The 21,155-nt window shown below is 40.1% G+C and overlaps 1 protein-coding gene across 1 annotated transcript in view; it reads right to left on the minus strand.

The window, feature by feature from the left end:
- Window positions 1-21,155, minus strand: part of tasora (transcription activation suppressor a) — a 186,615-nt gene that overhangs the window by 50,887 nt on the left and 114,573 nt on the right. The window contains exons 13-17 of the mRNA XM_034165189.1: window positions 13,014-13,088; window positions 11,950-12,146; window positions 11,580-11,867; window positions 11,275-11,440; window positions 4,827-4,955 (exon numbers count right to left, since the gene is read on the minus strand). Coding sequence (XP_034021080.1) covers window positions 4,827-4,955; window positions 11,275-11,440; window positions 11,580-11,867; window positions 11,950-12,146; window positions 13,014-13,088 — 855 coding nt within the window. The remainder of the gene's footprint in view (window positions 1-4,826; window positions 4,956-11,274; window positions 11,441-11,579; window positions 11,868-11,949; window positions 12,147-13,013; window positions 13,089-21,155) is intronic.

Below are 21,155 nucleotides of genomic sequence, written 5' to 3' on the forward strand. Positions count from 1 at the left end.
TGGACATTGACCTTGTTTGACCTTTACCTTGCAGACCAAGCATTCAACATGGTCAAAACTATACCATTTATTAATCTTATTAGTTCAACCAATAATATGCATCCCCCCTTTTCTTTTTTTCTTTTTTTTACCAAATTTGAAGCAACTTTAACTTTTGACCCCTCTACAAACTGAAAGTGACCTTTGTCACCATTCTTAATGTTTTTACCCCATAAGATTCAATCACAGATAGTCCAAAGTATACCTTTTTGGAATCTTTGTGATAGACACATAATGTGGTATAGCTTTCGATACAACTGGAACACTTTTACATTTTGACCTCTGTGTAATTCTTCCACTGACCCCTACCTGGCCACCTATAAAATTCAAGTGGCTACTCGGTTTTTTCAAGTGTCTAAGGTGTATTTGTGGCAAATTTGGTGCTTATATCACCATGTGAAGGACTGTTTCAGTTATCTGCTACATTATGGTGTTTGTGTGCTGCACCATCCATCCTGTATGGATCAGGTGAAATAGTGCGGACAAGGGTGAAGGATGGACACCGGACTGTGAAAGACATTTCCTGTCCCACGCCTGTCATGGCCTATAATAAAAACAGGAGTGGAGTCGACAAGTCTGATCAGGTCATCCAGTACTTCAGCCACAGAAAAACAGCTTGCTGGTACAGGACTGTGTGGCCACACTTCCTTTACATTGCAACCACAAATGCATTCATCTTGCACATGGGTTAAAGCAATAAATTTTCATCTGACTGAATTTTTTTTCCTGGCAAAAATCAATGCCAGCAATTCCCTAAAATGTGGCGTAGTGGGGGCACACACTGTTTTTTTTTCCCTCAATAAATACAATAAACACATTATACAGTATACAAATTTATTCTAAACAGCCTCTAAGGAGAGAGAGACAAAGCATAAAAAGAATGCAAAACCTGAACTTAAAGATACATGAATGGGTGGTGGTGTGTAGCCTTGATTATGGGGGAGTCTGGGGGTGCTCCCCCAGAAAATTTTTAAAAGAGCAAGTCAAATTTAGTATATTCTGGTGAATTTTAATGGGTATGAAGTCCTCTGAAACAAAGAAAACTCACTTCAAACTGTCAAGTAAAAATTCTTTATCTTCTGTAGCATTCTGATTGGTTCCATTCCAGTGAATGCACCAAATGGGTGCTGTGTCACTGGTTGTACAGTCAATAAAATACAAAATTAGGGCCTAAAGCAATTGACAACGTTGTTCTGCTGTGCACAAAGTAACACTGTCACCCGTTTTGAAAACGCATGCGAACTGAGAAACTAAAAACTGGCTTATTCACATTTAATTGGTAAAATGCTCTCACTCGTAAAACAAACTAGGGTTGCAACTAAGGATTATTTTAGTAATTAATTTAGTAATTTTAGTAATTAATTAGTAAGTAATTCATTTTAGTAATTAGTAAGTAATTAATCGGCTGATTATTTTTCAATTAATCATTTTTTATTTTTTGTTTTTACTTACATGTGAGTTTTGCCATTATTTCTTGAAGTGAGTTATTATTAAAAGGTCTTTATCACACAACATCAACGTTTGACCTTATTTTGCACATACATACATCACTGACACACCACAGAGATTTCCATCAGGTTTCACCCGATTATGAGCATTTTTAGATGCCTACAGCAACTATCTCAACTAATGACAACATATTACACCAAGAGTCCACAAAAGTATTTTAAAGGCATGACTAAAGTGTAATATGTTATATTTAATAAGATATTTTCATGAAAAAAGACACTGATGTGCAATTTACCACATTTTATTTTTTTCTTGTGTAAAAACACAGCTTAGATGCGGTTTGACGGAAATAAATTGTCATTAAACTTAAATAAAACAGGGATGAAGTGGAGGTTTAAGAGTCACTAGGTGTTCACAGGAAACAGTTATTTCTATATTTATTTATTTATGTTCATTATTAGTTGGTTTAATCTTTGCTGTTTTGTCTGATCAGATTATTTTTGTCTCTCTAAAACTGTATTGTGGCATTATTAGTTATTACTATTATTGTTGTTGCTATTATTATTATTGATATATAAATAAAAATAAGTGAATAAAATATTACAATTTGTAATACATCTGACTCTTTTACAGCTTAATGCTAACTTTAACATTGAAAATGCCATAGACACGCTAACGCGTTAGCATCAGTTCCGTTTTTAAGTTATAAAATACATCCATCAACTGTTTCAGAAGACCATAACAGGTCGGTTTAACATAAAAAGGTAAATATTACTCACAGATTTATGCTCTTTAGGGTTTTAGCAAGGAAAAATTAAGATAGAGCAAAATAAAACAGAACCGAGGCAGCAGATCGAAGCATTGCTTCAATGGTTCAAAACAAAGCCACACCCCGCTCTACTTGGGGAGTGTCTGCCAAATGTTCCCACAAAGACAGGGAAGAGAAGGACCACAGCTTATAGCAAGCAGCAAATAGAGTGGAGAGGAGTGAAAATTCACACAGTACCTTCCTCTGCAGTCCACGCTGACATTGCTGCTGCTGTGATTCGTGCAGAACGGGATGTTGCTCTGACAGTGAGAGTATCATATTTCGGCCCTAAAACACGCATGACACCACGTACGCGTGCGTATGTGTGGTTAAATTTTCCAAATGACGGAAATCCGTCGTGGTGACGGAGAACTTTAACCCATGATCTTGCACCATGAAATAAACTGTGTCAAGCAAGTCCAGCTCATAACACACAAAGACTATGATGGAGTTGGTGTGTCAGCTCTGTGGCACAGACAAAACAGGTGTCCCCTAGAGCAGGAGCCAGAGTTACATTCCTGTGCCCATTATGACAGGCACAGATCCTGGTCAAAAAGCCACCAAAGGCAGGCTGAGGTGCCAACGCTGCATCCAGGTAGACAACAGGAGCAGTGACACACCCTGCAAGTGTCAAGCCTGTGATGTGTCTCCATGTGTTGGACAGGAATTTGGCAACGCAGTCTTGTTTGAGGGTCAAGCTCTCTTGCGCCGGGATTATTCCACCTTTATATCATGTCTCCATATACATTTCAACACGCTTTACTTTTTCTTGTCCCCCCCCCCCTTCTAATATTATTATATTTATGGAAATACTGGAGGAGTGGGGTACAATTAGTTAACGTAAGCTAACGTTAGCTTATCTAGCCAGCTGTAGCACCGTTTATCGTAACTTACAAAATAATTGGTTCTTTTCTAATTGATAACCCACATTCATATTTTTGTTCACATTTATTTTTATATGTATTTGTTAATACCATTATTTTAGGTTTAACTACGCTATCATACTTTATACACTAATTACCGTTTTTGTTTATCTTGTTAGCTTGCTGGGTACGGTTGGCTTATTAACGGCTAATTTAGCTCTTCTAACTATAACTTGCTTATTTTCATTATTTACAATTTTATTTTACATGGTGTAGATTTTTAATGATTCATCAGTTTACGTGTTCTTTTTAAAGATATCAACATACAGTACCTTAGTTCTTAGGTTTCCATTTGATAGCATATAGATTATGCTTTTTATTTTCCTATAGTATGCTAGCAGAGTTACTTTAGATAGATAACAATACACATTACATCATAGCTTCTGTTTCTATAATAAAATACCAGATTTATAGCTTAGCCTACTAACTATAATTTAATTTTACTACTAGTCTACATACTAAATTACCTATCCTACAATCTTCTCCTGTATTAATATTTAGGTTTTAATACCTACTCCTGTATATTATATATTATATAGTACCATATTTATTGTATATGTTGTTTATTACCCTTAATATTTAAATTTAGTTATATATATGATGTCTTATCTTTCTTATGTCTTATTATTTATTATTATATATACTTTTTTCTTGAGCCACTTGGGTGGGTAGGGAGAGTTCCCATGGGATAAAAAAAGCTTTTGAACCTACCATACCTGGTTCTCAAGACCAGGCACCTAAGTGGCTCTACTCTACTCTTTTATACTCTTCTATTTTACTCTTCCTTTTTAGATATTTAGATATACCTTAGTATACTGGCATAGTTCCACCTTAGAATTGGAATATAATATATAAGATATACCTTACTGAATTTTCATGTGTTGTGGCTTGTTTATGACCCAGAGCTCAAACGTGTCAAGGTGGTCGTACAGGCAAGAGAACACAGCTACTTTGGTTAGCTGTGTAGGTTAACACTTACCGACGTGACCTCTACCATTTGCCTCGTCTTCCCTTCTCCACTGGGAACAACAACAACAAAAAACCTGCACTTTTCGTGAGTGCTTCAGTGATTGCAGTCAAAAACACAACAGTACACCATTTTCCCATTAGAAGAGACGCTGTTTGTGGGAAGAGGCTAATACCCAGGTGGAGTGTGGGAGTGTCAGCACAAACCATTTGGAGGTTGGGGGTTTCCACGGAAACCATTTTAAACAGTCACATCTTAAACCGGCAGGTCCGCCAGGTGTTTCCTGCGCTTCATTTGTACATATGTTTTTGAAATTTACAATTTATATTTACATTTTAAGTTATAAAAATGGTTCATTAACATGTTTATGGTTTTCACAGTCAAACTTTTTTTTTCTCCTCGGCTTTAAAGTTTTTGTGTGAATTTAGGTCCACTGTGTTCATATAGTACGTTAGAATGAAAGAAAAAACTGTAAAGTCACACAGGTGCTGAAAAAAATGACACTAAAGGCAAAGTAAACACAGTTTAAAGATAAATTATAAAGGTAAAATCAAAAGTAGTCAAAAACAGTCAATGGACCCCAGAGGGTGAAGCAGCAAAGAACAAAGAGTATGTGCAGAGTCTCTGTGTAAATAAATACCAGTCAGCAGGTGGATGAGGCTGTTGGCGAGCTCAGATCCATTTTCACACAGCTCATCAGCCCTCAAACCCACCGAGCCAATCACAGATGCTAGAGAGCCAGTATAGGCGGAGTCAGCGATAGTTTCAACTAAGAGCCAGACAAAGAAAAAGAAAAAACAGTCAGTAAACAAAGTTTCTTTTAACTGCTGGATTTTCGAGTAAACAGTACAGGGCCACCCTGCCTTCACTGCACATGCGTCATTAGCCGCGGTTCACAAATTATTTCAAACTGCCTCCAGTCATCATCTATCTCAGTGACAGATATCTGAAGCTTTTGTACAACAATCATTTCCACATAAATTCATCATTATTTCATCATAAAAGATGGAGAAAGCGATCAGAGCACCGTGGCTACATGAGCTGATGCGTTCGCTGTGTGTCGATCATTTCAAAGCATCACATACTTTCGCCTCGTTTCTGCTTAAAACTGACTTTAGAATGATTTAAGAGGTTTTACTTTGTCATCTCAATCAATCAATCAATTTTTTTATATAGCGCCAAATCACAACAAACAGTTGCCCCAAGGCGCTTTATATTGTAAGGCAAGGCCATACAATAATTATGTAAAACCCCAACGGTCAAAACGACCCCCTGTGAGCAAGCACTTGGCTACAGTGGGAAGGAAAAACTCCCTTTTAACAGGAAGAAACCTCCAGCAGAACCAGGCTCAGGGAGGGGCAGTCTTCTGCTGGGACTGGTTGGGGCTGAGGGAGAGAACCAGGAAAAAGACATGCTGTGGAGGGGAGCAGAGATCGATCACTAATGATTAAATGCAGAGTGGTGCATACAGAGCAAAAAGAGAAAGAAACAGTGCATCATGGGAACCCCCCAGCAGTCTAAGTCTATAGCAGCATAACTAAGGGATCGTTCAGGGTCACCTGATCCAGCCCTAACTATAAGCTTTAGCAAAAAGGAAAGTTTTAAGCCTAATCTTAAAAGTAGAGAGGGTGTCTGTCTCCCTGATCTGAATTGGGAGCTGGTTCCACAGGAGAGGAGCCTGAAAGCTGAAGGCTCTGCCTCCCATTCTACTCTTACAAACCCTAGGAACTACAAGTAAGCCTGCAGTCTGAGAGCGAAGCGCTCTATTGGGGTGATATGGTACTACGAGGTCCCTAAGATAACATGGGACCTGATTATTCAAAACCTTATAAGTAAGAAGAAGAATTTTAAATTCTATTCTAGAATTAACAGGAAGCCAATGAAGAGAGGCCTATATGGGTGAGATATGCTCTCTCCTTCTAGTCCCCGTCAGTACTCTAGCTGCAGCATTTTGAATTAACTGAAGGCTTTTAAGGGAACTTTTAGGACAACCAGATAATAATGAATTACAATAGTCCAGCCTAGAGGAAATAAATGCATGAATTAGTTTTTCAGCATCACTCTGAGACAAGACCTTTCTGATTTTAGAGATATTGCGTAAATGCAAAAAAGCAGTCCTACATATTTGTTTAATATGCGCTTTGAATGACATATCCTGATCAAAAATGACTCCAAGATTTCTCACAGTATTACTAGAGGTCAGGGTAATGCCATCCAGAGTAAGGATCTGGTTAGACACCATGTTTCTAAGATTTGTGGGGCCAAGTACAATAACTTCAGTTTTATCTGAGTTTAAAAGCAGGAAATTAGAGGTCATCCATGTCTTTATGTCTGTAAGACAATCCTGCAGTTTAGCTAATTGGTGTGTGTCCTCTGGCTTCATGGATAGATAAAGCTGGGTATCATCTGCGTAACAATGAAAATTTAAGCAATACCGTCTAATAATACTGCCTAAGGGAAGCATGTATAAAGTGAATGAAATTGGTCCTAGCACAGAACCTTGTGGAACTCCATAATAAACTTTAGTCTGTGAAGAAGATTCCCCATTTACATGAACAAATTGTAATCTATTAGACAAATATGATTCAATCCACCACAGCGCAGTGCCTTTAATACCTATGGCATGCTCTAATCTCTGTAATAAAATTTTATGGTCAACAGTATCAAAAGCAGCACTGAGGTCTAACAGAACAAGCACAGAGATGAGTCCACTGTCCGAGGCCATAAGAAGATCATTTGTAACCTTCACTAATGCTGTTTCTGTACTATGATGAATTCTAAAACCTGACTGAAACTCTTCAAATAGACCATTCCTCTGCAGATGATCAGTTAGCGGTTTTACAACTACCCTTTCAAGAATTTTTGAGAGAAAAGGAAGGTTGGAGATTGGCCTATAATTAGCTAAGATAGCTGGGTCAAGTGATGGCTTTTTAAGTAATGGTTTAATTACTGCCACCTTAAAAGCCTGTGGTACATAGCCAACTAACAAAGATAGATTGATCATATTTAAGATCGAAGCATTAAATAATGGTAGGGCTTCCTTGAGCAGCCTGGTAGGAATGGGGTCTAATAAACATGTTGATGGTTTGGATGAAGTAACTAATGAAAATAACTCAGACAGAACAATCGGAGAGAAAGAGTCTAACCAAATACCGGCATCACTGAAAGCAGCCAAAGATAACGATATGTCTTTGGGATGGTTATGAGTAATTTTTTCTCTAATAGTTAAAATTTTGTTAGCAAAGAAAGTCATGAAGTCATTACTAGTTAAAGTTAATGGAATACTCAGCTCAATAGAGCTCTGACTCTTTGTCAGCCTGGCTACAGTGCTGAAAAGAAACCTGGGGTTGTTCTTATTTTCTTCAATTAGTGATGAGTAGAAAGATGTCCTAGCTTTACGGAGGGCTTTTTTATAGAGCAACAGACTCTTTTTCCAGGCTAAGTGAAGATCATCTAAATTAGTGAGATGCCATTTCCTCTCCAACTTACGGGTTATCTGCTTTAAGCTACGAGTTTGTGAGTTATACCACGGAGTCAGACACTTCTGATTTAAAGCTCTCTTTTTCAGAGGAGCTACAGCATCCAAAGTTGTCTTCAATGAGGATGTAAAACTATTGACGAGATACTCTATCTCACTTACAGAGTTTAGGTAGCTACTCTGCACTGTGTTGGTATATGGCATTAGAGAACATAAAGAAGGAATCATATCCTTAAACCTAGTTACAGCGCTTTCTGAAAGACTTCTAGTGTAATGAAACTTATTCCCCACTGCTGGGTAGTCCATCAGAGTAAATGTAAATGTTATTAAGAAATGATCAGACAGAAGGGAGTTTTCAGGGAATACTGTTAAGTCTTCTATTTCCATACCATAAGTCAGAACAAGATCTAAGATATGATTAAAGTGGTGGGTGGACTCTTACTTTTTGAGCAAAGCCAATAGAGTCTAATAATAGATTAAATGCAGTGTTGAGGCTGTCATTCTCAGCATCTGTGTGGATGTTAAAATCGCCCACTATAATTATCTTATCTGAGCTAAGCACTAAGTCAGACAAAAGGTCTGAAAATTCACAGAGAAACTCACAGTAACGACCAGGTGGACGATAGATAATAACAAATAAAACTGGTTTTTGGGACTTCCAATTTGGATGGACAAGACTAAGAGACAAGCTTTCAAATGAATTAAAGCTCTGTCTGGGTTTTTGATTAATTAATAAGCTGGAATGGAAGATTGCTGCTAATCCTCCGCCCCGGCCCGTGCTACGAGCATTCTGACAGTTAGTGTGACTCGGGGGTGTTGACTCATTTAAACTAACATATTCATCCTGCTGTAACCAGGTTTCTGTTAGGCAGAATAAATCAATATGTTGATCAATTATTATATCATTTACCAACAGGGACTTAGAAGAGAGAGACCTAATGTTTAATAGACCACATTTAACTGTTTTAGTCTGTGGTGCAGTTGAAGGTGCTATATTATTTTTTGTTTTTGAATTTTTATGCTTAAATAGATTTTTGCTGGTTATTGGTAGTCTGGGAGCAGGCACCGTCTCTACGGGGATGGGGTAATGAGGGGATGGCAGGGGGAGAGAAGCTGCAGAGAGGTGTGTAAGACTACAACTCTGCTTCCTGGTCCCAACCCTGGATAGTCACGGTTTGGAGGATTTAAGAAAATTGGCCAGATTTCTAGAAATGAGAGCTGCTCCATCCAAAGTGGGATGGATGCCGTCTCTCCTAACAAGACCAGGTTTTCCCCAGAAGTTTTGCCAATTATCTATGAAGCCCACCTCATTTTTTGGACACCACTCAGACAGCCAGCAATTCAATGAGAACATGCGGCTAAACATGTCACTCCCGGTCCGATTGGGGAGGGGCCCAGAGAAAACTACAGAGTCCGACATTGTTTTTGCAAAGTTACACACCGATTTAATGTTAATTTTAGTGACCTCCGATTGGCGTAACCGGGTGTCATTACTGCCGACGTGAATTACAATCTTACCAAATTTACGCTTAGCCTTAGCCAGCAGTTTCAAATTTCCTTCAATGTCGCCTGCTCTGGCACCTGGAAGACAATTGACTATGGTTGCTGGTGTCGCTAACTTCACATTTCTCAAAACAGAGTCGCCAATAACCAGAGTTTGATCCTCGGCGGGTGTGTCGTTGAGTGGGGAAAAACGGTTAGAGATGTGAACGGGTTGGCGGTGTACACGGGGCTTCTGTTTAGGACTACGCTTCCTCCTCACAGTCACCCAGTCAGCCTGCTTTCCCGGCTGCTCGGGATCTGCCAGGGGGGAACTAACGGCGGCTAAGCTACCTTGGTCCGCACCGACTACAGGGGCCTGGCTAGCTGTAGAATTTTCCATGGTGCGGAGCCGAGTCTCCAATTCACCCAGCCTGGCCTCCAAAGCTACGAAAAAGCTACACTTATTACAAGTACCGTTACTGCTAAAGGAGGCCGAGGAATAACTAAACATTTCACACCCAGAGGAGAAAAGTGCGGGAGAGACAGGAGAAGCCGCCATGCTAAATCGGCTAAGAGCTAGTAGCTACGCTAAGCTAGCGGATTCCTAAAAACACTAAAAGTGAATAATGTGTAAATAATTTAGAGGTGATTCAGCAGAAGGAGTGCTTTAGTTAAGGCACGTAAAGATTACACTGGGAAACAAATCGTAATCTAGATAACTAGATCAATCTAACTGCGCAGATTAAACAGCTAACAGATACAGAAAAACACCGCTGTGCTCCGGAACAGGAAGTGATACAATACCGCAGTGAGAGCCAACCACCCTCATCTGATGGTTAATAATCACATTAATCCATTTGATCACTTTGGGTGAATAGAGTCAGACTCGGACAAGCTGCTGTGGTCAGAAATGACGCATGCACAGTGAAGGCAGGTGGACAGATTTTTAGGGGGGGACCATTTGGTCGGTGCCACCACAAAACCTTATGTGCCCCAAAACCAGAGCCAAAGAAAATCAAGTTATTTAACTGACAGTTTGATGAATATGAAATTGCCACTTGTTGCTGCAATTTCAGTGGAAAAGCGGCAGCAACATCATAAAACAATAGTGCCACGGGCACTGTAGCTCACCTGGAAGATACAAGACAGAGTTTCAGCGAGAATTGGCCAAACTCGACTGTATCAAGGTAAAAAAAACAAAACAAAAAACTTAAACACCTGTCAGATATGTTTAGTAGTTACCTACTAGCTATCCTTGTACCAAATTTCAGCTGAATATCTTTAAAAACTGCTGACCAATGGCTCAAGATGGCATTTTTAATATGGCCTCCATATTTGAAATCAGACTGCAATGCGAACTCAAATGAACTTTTGTGTCCTCATGGGTAGGAACATATAAACCAAGTTTCAGCTTCACTGGCTCAGTGGTTTCTAAGATGTTTAAATTGACAACAGGAAAAGTGGGCGTGATCACAGCCCAGGGGTCATAAAGGTCAAAATTGAAAATTTCATAGTCTGTTGAATACATTTTTAGGCTTTCTAATAGCTACAAATGTAGGAAATTTTAGCTCAACTGCTGCATAAATGGCTCACAAATGGCTATACATGAGATTTTCAAGTTGGCCACCAAAGCAGCCATATTTGAAATCCGATCAGAACATCTCAAACAAACTTTGGTGTTCTCATGGACAGGAACATGCACACCATGTTTCAGCTTCAATGGTCCTGCGGTTTCAGAGAAGAATGTGTTTACACACGACGTTTCAGGTGAGCTAAAAGCAAAGACATCGCAGCAGAAAATTACAACAAAAAAATCTTAAGTATAAAAAAGTAATAAGCTGTAGACACCGTGCAGCAAAGATAAACGGGTCGTTTTCAACGGTTCATCACATCGGAACATTAAAAAAAAAATCTTCATTGAATGTGGTCAGATGACAACAGGACTCCAGTTGGTTTTGCCCCACAGAGCGCCGGAGACGTTTGGACCCAAATAAAAATCGCCACAATAACGTCCTTCACAGGAGCTGCATCAGACACTTGGAGCAAAACAAACATTGTCACAGGGCAACATGTAAAGCGACCCCCTGCAGTGGTGGATTCAAACACTGACAGACTTTCACTTCCTCACCTGGAACCCTGTCTCGTGTCCTGGGGTCCCGCGACACCCTCAGGTACTTCTGTGTTCTTTTTGATGTTTCCTGTTCCATCTGTCTCTTCTGTCCTTTTCCTTCATGCTCACTCTTCACCTCGTCCTCCGAGTCTCTCTTCAGGGACAGGGCCATGTCCAACAGCTCCTGCATGAGACCAACAAAGAAAATTCACCAAGGACTCAAACATATCTCACACTGCGCACCGTCTCATCGAGACAGCGTTTTCCCAGAGTGTCATACTTTATCTTTTTTTTTTTTAAATGCTGCAAACGTGGTGTTTAACCTTCTGATCAATGAGTTGTTTCTTTCCAGAGTTCTTCAACACATCTTTCCCCTTCGCCTCCTTCTGGCCCTCCAGGCTCCCTCCCTCCCTGCCCTGAGGTTCCTCGGGCTGAGAGTGCGTCTCCATAGCGTGCCTGGCTCTGGCCACAGGCAGCACGTAGGAGGGGGGGCTGAACAGGTACGAGTTTAGGTAGCTGTCCATGTTGCTCCGGTGGTGCCTGGGAGCGGGAAACACTTTTCTTTGTTCATCCAGGGTGGCGTCGTACTCTCCTATGGGGTACTGTCGAACCTGGAGCCGACAGACAGAAAGAAAAGCTTTTATGTATAAACGCTCTGCATGTGTCATGTCTGACAGAAGAAACAGACCCCACCTTTCCATCACTCAGGCCACTGAGGTACTCCCGTGCCTGTTGCTCCACACCAGCAGACAGCTCCGGCGGAGAGCTGGCGCGAGCCTTTACCAGGGCGTAGTGCAATGCTGGGATGAAACATTTCAGCATCGGTGTCACTGTGCCTGCAAACGGCAAGGCTTCAGGGGCATCATGGGTGGAGGAGGTGGAAGGTGATGCTACAAGGCAAAGAGAGGAAAACAAAAACACAAGACAAAAGTGGCTCAGGTGGGAAAGTTTGCACAGCATTCTCACTGTTCAGTCACAACGACTAAAGCAGTTGTGATTCTAAAACTATGCACAAGCTATTAAGAGCTCCTGAAGATGAGCTGTCCATGGTGTTGATGATCCAGTGTGCAATCAGCACAATGGACAGCTCACCTTCAGGAGCTCAGGGTCACAGACTGTAGTAGATTGTTGCAGACACAAGAAAACTAAATGAAAAAGTGGAGCACGTAGTGCAGTGCAGCCAGCACGTTGGCAACAATGGTCAGGAAAAACTCCCCCAGATGTTTTTTGATTGTATGAAGAGGGTTTAGCCAATCGACCAATGACAAAAATCAATAAAAATGTCCTGCATGCCAAACAGAGATGATGCACTTGTCAGTTGAACCTAATGACTAACCTAACGAACAGCAATGTGGCAAAAGTCCTAGACCCACGAGGAGTGCCCATAGTCTACAAGCGACAGTTCTGAAAGTCCCCCAGACTTCCCAATGCAGCCCCATTCAACTCCACACCTCTACAGTGGTCCAACAGACACAAGTACAGGCTTGATTAGCTTTGCCAAGCTTTGTTTTCATACCTTATGTGCAAATGTGATGAAAATTAAGAAAAAAATTATTTGTGCCATTAATGCTGGACAAACAAAGCACAATGCTTTTCTATGATCAAAATGTGAGTTCATCAACAATTAAAACCTGTTTTTGTGATTTCAGTTGACATAACATTTATTCACAACAGATTTTTGCTTGTGGACCACTCCTGTGTTTTAAACTTTTATTGCCTAAATACCTAATCGTTGGCACATGCACTCATTTTCTTACCGTTTTTCACAACATCTCTCGTCTCTGTAAAGACAAACAAGGCCTGGAGGCACCTCTTCCACCCTTCACCTCTCTCTGAAAATGCAAAGCAAACACCGGGCATCCAATCAGTCAAACTCAGAATCAAACAAGCTCTTGCATTCATTTCATCCTGGAGATGTTATAAGAACTTTGAACCATTCCCTTTTAACCCCTTACAACAGGCCCAGGTTAGGCACCTTTGGACGTGTCCAAGGTCTGTGTTCCAAGAATGTTCCCTGTGAATTCGAAGACTCTGGCAGTAATGTGACTGGATTTATGCTGAGCACAGACAGACGGACAGACACAAGGCCTTCGCAATACCCGATATTTTGGCCTCGGGTAAAAATGTAATTAATTTAGAGTGGGGGGTTAATCAACTTTAATTTAAAAATGTATTTAATGTAGGGAGGCCATTTAATCAACCCTAATTAAAAAAAAAATAAATAAATAATAATAATAATAATAGAGAGGGCTTTTTTTCCAACTTTAACAAAAAAAAAACCCCATATTAATTTAGGGTAGCATTTAATCAACTTTCATTAAAAGGGTTGGCTGAAATTTTGTGCTAATAAATTTGCTTACAAAATACAGCTAAATAATCAATGTCACTGAGAGACGGAGACCAGACTGACGTTAGAAGTCTCTCTCAAGCACAGCTGTATGTATTCCCCTTATTCACAAACTTTTAAAAACAAAGTTGAACAGCAAAAAAGAATAAAACACAGCAAAAAGATAAATAATAATAAAATAAAAGCACCAGGCCTTTACCCTGTACACAGGTGTGCAATTATGGCGGTACATTCCTCCTCGCTGAACAAATTTACCTCACAAGTAGGACTGCAAGCAGTCATATACGGGCCCTCGTACCTGTGCCACCGCCTCCCGGGCCAGCACAATTTCTGTTCTGGGGCCAACCCTCATCACACATGTGAAGTTTCAAGTCAATCAGGCAAAGCATGAAGGAGTTATGACTTGATGTTCCATGGTGAAGGGTCAAAATAGCGATGCCATAGTAGCCACACCTTTCGACATAGAAATAGGTTTTTGATAACTTTTGATTACTATAGTCTCTGGATGATCTGAAAGAAATTTGTAGTGCATTGGACAAAAAAAAAAAAAAAAAAAAAAAAAAAAAAAAAGGCAGAAATGGCTTTGAAACAGGTTGATGAATAAATTGTGGACATGTTGCTTCTACATCAGAACCAGCAGCTCCACAATCAACAGAGAAATTATTTTCCCATAACACTCAAAAACAACGTAACAGCCCAACTGCAGTGTAATTTTTTTTATTATAACAGCGTAACGGACCGTGCTGGTGAGAACCCTGGAAGGGTTGATATTCGGCATGCCAACCACACGGACGCCATTACTCGCAGCTTCACAGCCATCGTCATATACGTTCAGCAACTTGTTCTGCATGTTTTAGAAGTGGAATGAAGTTGATGGGGTTAACTATGTGACATCAGGACCTGTTAAAGTGTAAACAGAACATTTCCTGTAAGAAGTTGTCGTGCTTGACCTGTGTGTCAATTTTCATGATGATATGACAACATTAAAACCATCAAAAGGAAAAATGTAATTTCATGGCAAAGGGTCGATATTCGGCACACCACCACATGGACGCCATTACTCGTAGCTTCAAGGCGATCACTGCACATGTTCACCAGCTTGTTCTGCATGTTTTGGAAGGGGGAATGAAGTTGATGGGGTGTGACATCAGCACCTGTTTAAGTATAATGTTCCATGGCGAAGGGTCAAAATGGTGGTACCATAGCGACCACACCCTCAACACAGAAAAAAGCTTTTGATAACTTTTGATTAGGGATGGGTACTGATAAGATGTTATTGATAACGATGCCATTATCGATTCTGCATATCGATCCAATTCCTTATTGATACCTCTTGCGAATTTTGTACTAAAGGTAGGCTTTACAGGTTTTCTATGTATTTCATTGAGTCTTAAAGTAAATAAATATGAAAATGGTCACTGTATTTATGTCCAGAGATCTCCTTGATCTCTGGACATCTTGATAAAAAACAAAACGGTGTTTCGCTTTGAAGTTATTAATTCCGACTGGACTCTATCATTCTAACTTGACTCGGCAGACAGCGTTTGGAGCTGTGTGAACACAACGGAGGATGATTCACATTTCTTTCTCGCAACAAGACAGGAGTCCCTGTTAGCAACTTTAATCCGCACAAAAGTGACTCACAATTGACATATTCAGGGATGAAAGTGGTGAAAAACAAAAAAGCTGAAACCCAAAATTACCCCCCAACACCACGTGCACGAAAATGTTTGAATTCTAGAAGCTCTGAAATGCAATCTGGGACTATTCCAGACAATAAACGGCAGTGAGTGCAGCATCCATTTTGGTGAGAGAAAAAAAAAACAAAACAAGTTTCCTTATTCAAATTCATTGCAGTAGTATTCTGCTCTTACTAGGATGCAGCAGTTTTCTAGTTTGGCAGATAGTTCTGGAGGAAATCACTGAAGAAATTAACACATTGAAAATATGGTTTGACTGAAACAAACTGTCATTAAACTTAAATAAAAGAGTCAAAATGTAAGAGTCACTAGGTATTCACAGGAAACAGTTATTTCTGTATGTAAGTATGTATTTATTTTCGATTGGTTCAAGGTTCAAAGCACAGCCGCGCTGCAGAAAAGTTGATTACATACCCGCTGCAGGGTCTGTAATCAATGTAGAGAAATGATCATTTTCCTTACAAACACCCCCAAAAACAACGGCCACTCTGAAGGACTGATAATGGAATTGTTAAGTAAAAAGCTTATTGATGTCGGTGGATCGAATCATTTCTCAACGATACCCGAAAGGAACCAGTTCTCGATACCCATCCCTACTTTTGATCAATATAGTGTCTAGATAATCTGAAAAAAATTTGAAGTGCAGGGGGGTGCTGCAGAGCAATTAGGAGATAAGACGCGTCTCGTAGCTCCTGCAGATTTCACGTTAAAATTACATTTTAAACAAAACCTGTGTAACCCCCGACCTACCGGCTGTTGCATTTTCCATTTTAAACTCTGATCACTTCACAGCGAAAAATGCAGACGCGAGCAGGGAAGTCCCAGGAAATGCCAAACGACGAGGAAGGCCTTACTGATGCACCGGCGCAGAGTGGGGGGCGGGGATACCACGCCAAACACGCCTAGCACAGACATCCAAGCAGTGCTGGCCACCCTAGCATCACTACAAGCGGAGCTATCCCAAACTAAGCCGGACATCTGCGACAAAATTGATGAGATCTGATTGATGATGATGACAACCGTTACTGACTGCCACAATTATTTTTCCTGATTTCTTATAGTGTTTCTTAAAGCCAGAAAGTTGCCATTTGAAATGACTTTAGTTTTGTGTCATGTTTGTGATCTGCTTTTTTTCTACAAAATTAAACAACTGAATGAACATCCTCCAAGGCCGGTGATTCCATAATTATTGCCAGGGGTTGTACAAAAGCAGACAGATGGCAGATGAGCAAGAATTTCACTCCACACCTGTAACACTACTGAATGTATATGGACCGAATAATGATGATCCAGATTTTTTTATTTTGAATCTTATTCCTGATGTCTGTAGTACTAATCTAATAATTGGAGGGGATTTCAATCTAGTTTTGGACACTTATTTGGACAGGTCTTCTTCACAAAGGGTGGAACCTTCCAAGGACTCAAATCTTTTGAGATCCTATACTAAAAATATAAATATTTTTGATGTGTGGCGGATTTCTAATGCTACTGGTAGACAATATTCCTTTCACTCAAACATACTATATATTATACAAGGATAAACTTTTTCTTGGTAGATGGCAAACTTTTGCCACTTTCATACAACCCAAAATACTACAATACTGTAGAGAAGCTTGACTCTTCGACTGGACTGGGTTACTTGACGTGAGGACATTTCGCTTCAAATCGCAGAAGAAGCTAAACGTCCTCGCGTCCAGCAACCCAGTCCAGTCGATGATTCAAGCTTCTCTACTATGGAAACCACCTGGACAACTCAATCAATCAATCAATTTTATTTATATAGCGCCAAATCACAACAAACAGTTGCCCCAAGGCGCTTTATATTGTAAGGCAAGGCCATACAATAATTACGTAAAAACCCCAACGGTCAAAACGACCCCCTGTGAGCAAGCACTTGGCGACAGTGGGAAGGAAAAACTCCCTTTTAACAGGAAGAAACCTCCAGCAGAACCAGGCTCAGGGAGGGGCAGTCTTCTGCTGGGACTGGTTGGGGCTGAGGGAGAGAACCAGGAAAAAGACATGCTGTGGAGGGGAGCAGAGATCAATCACTAATGATTAAATGCAGAGTGGTGCATACAGAGCAAAAAGAGAAAGAAACAGTGCATCATGGGAACCCCCCAGCAGTCTAAGTCTATAGCAGCATAACTAAGGGATGGTTCAGGGTCACCTGATCCAGCCCTAACTATAAGCTTTAGCAAAAAGGAAAGTTTTAAGCCTAATCTTAAAAGTAGAGAGGGTGTCTGTCTCCCTGATCCGAATTGGGAGCTGGTTCCACAGGAGGTGAGCCTGAAAGCTGAAGGCTCTGCCTCCCATTCTACTCTTACAAACCCTAGGAACTACAAGTAAGCCTGCAGTCTGAGAGCGAAGCGCTCTATTGGGGTGATATGGTACTATGAAGTCCCTAAGATAAGATGGGACCTGATTATTCAAAACCTTATAAGTAAGAAGAAGAATTTTAAATTCTATTCTAGAATTAACAGGAAGCCAATGAAGAGAGGCCAATATGGGTGAGATATGCTCTCTCCTTCTAGTCCCCGTCAGTACTCTAGCTGCAGCATTTTGAATTAACTGAAGGCTTTTCAGGGAACTTTTAGGGCAACCTGATAATAATGAATTACAATAGTCCAGCCTAGAGGAAATAAATGCATGAATTAGTTTTTCAGCATCACTCTGAGACAAGACCTTTCTGATTTTAGAGATATTGCGTAAATGCAAAAAAGCAGTCCTACAGTATCAAAAGCAGCACTGAGGTCTAACAGAACAAGCTCAAGAATTTTTGAGAGAAAAGGAAGGTTGGAGATTGGCCTATAATTAGATAAGATAGCTGGGTCAAGTGATGGCTTTTTAAGTAATGGTTTAATTACTGCCACCTTAAAAGCCTGTGGTACATAGCCATCTAATAAAGATAGATTGATCATATTTAAGATCGAAGCATTAATTAATGGTAGGGCTTCCTTGAGCAGTCTGGTAGGAATGGGGTCTAATAGACATGTTGATGGTTTGGAGGAAGTAACTAATGAAAATAACTCAGACAGAACAATCGGAGAGAAAGAGTCTAACCAAATACCGGCATCACTGAAAGCAGCCAAAGATAACGATACGTCTTTGGGATGGTTATGAGTAATTTTTTCTCTAATAGTTAAAATTTTATTAGCAAAGAAAGTCATGAAGTCATTACTAGTTAAAGTTAAAGGAATACTCGGCTCAATAGAGCTCTGACTCTGTCAGCCTGGCTACAGTGCTGAAAAGAAACCTGGGGTTGTTCTTATTTTCTTCAATTAGTGATGAGTAGTAAGATGTCCTAGCTTTACGGAGGGCTTTTTTATAGAGCAACAGACTCTTTTTCCAGGCTAAGTGAAGATCTTCTAAATTAGTGAGACGCCATTTCCTCTCCAACTTACGGGTTATCTGCTTTAAGCTGCGAGTTTGTGAGTTATACCACGGAGTCGGGCACTTCTGATTTAAAGCTCTCTTTTTCAGAGGAGCTACAGCATCCAAAGTTGTCTTCAATGAGGATGTAAAACTATTGACGAGATACTCTATCTCACTTACAGAGTTTAGGTAGCTACTCTGCACTGTGTTGGTATATGGCATTAGAGAACATAAAGAAGGAATCATATCCTTAAACCTAGTTACAGCGCTTTCTGAAAGCCTTCTAGTGTAATGAAACTCATTCCCCACTGCTGGATAGTCCAGAGTAAATGTAAATGTTATTAAGAAATGATCAGACAGAAGGGAGTTTTCAGGGAATACTGTTAAGTCTTCAATTTCCATACCATAAGTCAGAACAAGAGCGAAGATATGATTAAAGTGGTGGGTGGACTCATTTAAGCTAGAAATGAGAGCTGCTCCATCCAAAGTGGGATGGATGCCATCTCTCCTAACAAGACCAGGTTTTCCCCAGAAGCTTTGCCAATTATCTATGAAGCTCACCTCATTTTTTTCAAGCACAAAATATGAAAATGGAGACCCCAGAATGTTGAACAAATGAAGTTGTACATCAAGCAAGAATGGGAAAGAATTTCACCGGCAAAGCTTCAACAATTAGTGTCTTCAGTTCCCAAACGCTTATTGAGTGTTGTTAGAAGGAAAGGTGATGTAACACAGTGGTAAACATACCACTGTCCCAGCTTTTTGAAATGTGTTGCAGGCGTCCATTTCAAAATGAGCAAATATTTGCACAAAAAACAAAGTTTAGCAGATTGAACATTAAATATCTTGTCTTTGTGATGCATTCAATTGAATATAGGTCCAAAAGGATTTGCAAATCATTGTATTCTGTTTTTATTTACATTTTACACAACGTCCCAACATCATTGGAATTGGGGTTGTAGAACTCGAGGAGGAAACCCACAAGCTCGATATGGAGAATGCCCTGCGCCCTTCGTTAGAAAAGCACATTAAAATTTCAACTCTTAAATACAAACTGAACAAGATACTATCAGATAAGATCTGCAGAGCCTTTATTTTTACAAAAAAACAACATTTTGAATTTGGTGATAAGCCACATAAATTGTTGGCAGGACAATTAAGAAAACTTGAAAACGACAGGACTATCCACAAAATTAAATCAGGTTCTGGCAATACCATTACATCTCCCAGGGATATTAATGACAGATTTAGACAGTTTTATGAAACACTATACACTTCTGAAATTAATTCCGTAGGGGAAACAATGCAGACCTTTCGAGATAACTGTGATCTTCCATCATTGATTCAAGCGGACCACGCCACCCTAGAGGCAGATATCACCTGTAAAGACTTATTAGACACTATTAGTTCAATGAAAAATGGTAAACGTTCTGGCCCTGATGGACTCGGAAATGAGATTTATAAAAGGTTTGGGGGACTACTGGTCCCATATCTTCGTAAAATGTACAGCCAGTCGTACCACAAGGGAGTTCTGCCTCAGACACTGACTGAAGCCAGTATCACCCTCCTCCCCAAAAAAAGGGAAAGATTTAGAGGAAATGAACTCTTACAGGCCAATCTCATTATTAAATGTGGATCAAAAATTTTTGGTCAAGACCTTGGCCAGAAGACTTAATGCATTTATGTGCAAGCTGATTCACCCAGACCAAACTGGGTTTATCCTACAAAAGAATTCCTTCCACAATTTTAAATGTCTTTTAAACATCATGCACTCTTCCAGACTTCCCCAAAAGACCTAATTATCCTGAGTTTGGATGCTGAGAAAGTGTTAGACCGGGTCGAGTGGGCATACTTATTTTCAGTCTTGCAGAAGCTCAATTGTGGTAATAAATTTGTTTCCTGGATTAAGCTCTTATACAATAGCCCCCGTGCCAGAATACTTACTAATAAAACTCTTTCTGATCCTTCCCTGCTGGGTAGGGGTACGAGGCAGGGTTGCCCACTTAACCCTCTGCTGTTCGCCTTAGCCATAGAACGACTGGCCGAGACTATCCACTCGCATCCAGACATACAGTACATGGCTATAATACAGAATAAACCAGGAATAAGATTTCATTGTACGCAGAGGATATTTTGTTATTTGTCACTCAGCCTAGGATTAAAATTCCTTCAATTTTGAAAATAATCTGTTTGACAGTTTCTCAGGGTACAAGATTAACCGGGGCAAAAGTGAGCTATTACCAGTGCAAATTCTGGATCAAGATTGGCTTAAACAGTTACCTCTCAGAATAGCATCAGACAGAACAACCTATTTGGGGATAGTAATTACCAAGAACTGTCAAGATCTTTATAAGGCCAATTTCCCTGCCCTGTTGGATACGTTAGCAAACCATATGCAGTTTTGGAAAACACTCCCCATTTCTCTATTGGGCAGAGTGAACACTATCAAAATTATTTTCCTCCCTCGGCTACTTTATCTT

Source organism: Thalassophryne amazonica, chromosome 3, assembly GCF_902500255.1.
Source record: "Thalassophryne amazonica chromosome 3, fThaAma1.1, whole genome shotgun sequence".
NCBI classification, from domain to species: domain Eukaryota; kingdom Metazoa; phylum Chordata; class Actinopteri; order Batrachoidiformes; family Batrachoididae; genus Thalassophryne; species Thalassophryne amazonica.